This window comes from Talpa occidentalis, unplaced genomic scaffold, assembly GCF_014898055.3.
Source record: "Talpa occidentalis isolate TD23 unplaced genomic scaffold, MPIMG_talOcc4v2.1 talOcc4.3, whole genome shotgun sequence".
Taxonomy (NCBI): Eukaryota; Metazoa; Chordata; class Mammalia; order Eulipotyphla; family Talpidae; genus Talpa; species Talpa occidentalis.
In genome coordinates, this window is record NW_023603184.1 from 37,002,555 (window position 1) to 37,005,280 (window position 2,726).

The 2,726-nt window shown below is 50.0% G+C and overlaps 1 protein-coding gene across 1 annotated transcript; it reads left to right on the forward strand.

Moving 5' to 3' along the window:
- The first annotated feature begins 962 nt into the window (after positions 1-962).
- LOC119254686 (olfactory receptor 52P1-like) lies at positions 963-1,980 on the forward strand. The gene has a single exon (XM_037521787.1). It carries the CDS (start codon positions 963-965, stop codon positions 1,908-1,910), a length of 948 nt encoding a protein of 315 aa, XP_037377684.1. The 3' UTR covers positions 1,911-1,980.
- Positions 1,981-2,726: the final 746 nt, after the last annotated feature.

The following is a 2,726-nucleotide window of genomic DNA, read 5'->3' on the forward strand; positions in this document are numbered from 1 at the left end:
TGAGACTCTACTACGACTTCCTGTCACAGACCTGGTTAAGACTGTGAGTGCGCAGCCCAACAACAGCACACTGCGCAGACCAGACCTGACTGCCAATAAGAATTTTCTTACTGAAGTTTTAAATCCCCTTTACCTGAAGTGGAGACAAGTGAATAACACTTCTTGACCACTGTTAAGTGTCATGTAGTGCTATTAATTTTCCACAGTAATTCTTCACAGTAGCTAAGAAGGGGGACTCATCCTGGCCAGGACACAGAAGAGGAAGCAGGTTGAAAAGGTTAAACTATCTGAGATCACACTGATGGCGAGTTAGCAGAGCTGGGATTTGAATCAAGCCACCCTGGATCTCCCACGAAGCTACCCACTTGGCAGGTAGCTTACAGATACTCATGAGCACCTTCAGTGATGAAGAAGTTGCTCCTTTCCTCATGAAACAGCCTTGTTCCTGGTGCCTGAGCTCCTGCTCCTATTTTAGGTAAGGCCTTTCTTATACCGTTTGATAAGATAATTAAGAACAGAGAGGTGAGGGTTGTAAAGGCATTCTGGGCAAATTTGAAAGAAGCTGGTATCTCTTCTTCCCTAATATCCAGAGAGATGAATTGGAAGGAAATAAGAGTAGAAGGGAGGCAGATGAGGGTTCATAGGCAGAGAGATGAAAGCAGAAATTCTTTAAACACCCATCTTTAGCATGGAGAGGATTCCGCACCCATGCCACTCACCCAGCCTGGACATCATTGAATTAAACTAATGAAAAGGCTCCTTTGGAATCCTGGTAATAACTCTACTTCCTGCCTTGCATCTTTCCCAGTGATCTACAATCTTACCATGGAAGGTTTTCATGTACTATTTTCTGCTGCTGTTTCAACTTCAGCCATGGTGTAAGGATGAATCCCAACTTCATCTCTTAGGGTTTCCTAGGCTCAGAGCAAGTTCTTCTATACCCACCCTACCTTGACCTGACCATGCACTTTGTAAACCACAGCCATCAGAACCCAACCTCTTTTGTGCTCATAGGAATTCCTGGCCTGGAGGCATCCCACTTTTGGATTGCATTTCCCTTCTGCTCTATGTATGCCTTGGCGGTACTTGGCAACATGGTAGTGCTGCTGGTGATACGTTCAGAGCCTGCACTGCACCAGCCCATGTACTTTTTCTTGTGCATGTTGTCTGTGATTGACCTGGTGCTCTGCACCTCCACTGTGCCCAAGCTCCTTGCAATCTTTTGGACAAATGCTGCTGAGATCGCCTTTGAGGCCTGTGCTACCCAGATGTTCTTTATCCACGGCTTCTCAGCTGTAGAATCTGGCATCCTGCTGGCAATGGCCATCGATCGCTACTTGGCCATCTGTCGGCCGCTGCATTATGGGTCTTTACTGTCCCCCGAGGCTGTGGGCAAGCTGGGGGCTGCAGCTGTGCTTCGCGGCTTAGGGCTTATGACCCCACTCACCTGCTTACTGGTCAGGCTGAGCTATTGTAGCCGAGTGGTGGCCCACTCCTACTGCGAGCACATGGCTGTGGTGAAGCTGGCCTGCGGGGGCACACGGCCCAACAACATCTATGGCATCACTGCGGCCACACTGGTGGTGGGCACTGACTCCATCTGCATTGCTGTCTCCTATGCGCTCATCCTCCGGGCTGTGTTAGGTCTCTCCTCCAAGGAGGCAAGGGCTAAGACCTTTGGCACTTGCGGCTCCCACCTGGGTGTCATCCTTCTCTTCTACACCCCAGGACTCTTCTCGTTCTACACGCAGCGCTTCGGTCAGCACGTGCCTCGGCATGTCCACATCCTCCTGGCTGACCTCTACCTCGTCGTGCCACCCATGCTCAACCCCATCATCTATGGCATGAAAACCAAGCAAATCCGGGACGGGGCCTTCCGACTGCTGAAGCAGGGCGTGGCTCAGTCTTAGTCTCAACTCCTCCTTGAGACCATATACACTTCTCCCGTCAGCCCGTGAGCAATGTTTAGACCAGTGCCTTGCAGCAGGATGGGGAAACCCACACTCCATGGAATCCTTCCTTTGATAAGGAAGTATAGTCAGTCAGATGGGGAAGAACCATCAGGTGTTTCCCATGTGTGATGTAGACATGGCTACAAATCGTAGGGAGCCTCTGTCTAGTGGAAAACACAGCCACCAAGCTGATGATGGCCTCCCAGGAAACCCCGTGCTGCTCTTCTAACACTGCTCCTACCTTCCAGGGGACCTTGCTAAGATGAGAATGTGACTGTGGTCTGACAAGGGGAAATCATTCTCAGCCAGTCAGGGATTCCTCGTCTGACAGGGATACCAGGATACCTCCCTCAGGAATACTAAGTAGAAGCACACACAGAACCAGGCAGAGGCAGGGGGACAGATACAGAGCATTCAGCACTGGGATGTGGGAAGAGCATGTGCAGACTGTATCCACTGCGCAGAGCAACAAGCAATAGGTCTAATGTCATGCTTTATCAGCCAGAGACTGCTGAAACCCCAGTATATGGACTTGATTAGGAAGAAAGTTCTCCCTTGTGGCCTCATGGTCACTGCTCAGTCAGAGGAGATGTACATGTAAAGATCAGCCAAACCAAATTAAATCAATCTGATTATATACACACTGGGACTTGTGGGTATTAATAAGGGCATCTAACCCGCTCAGAGGGGATGAGGACCCAAGTCCCATCTCCTCTCTACTCACTTCTGTATGGATGGGAAAGGCCACCTCCTTGAAGGGCTTTGACCATGCTG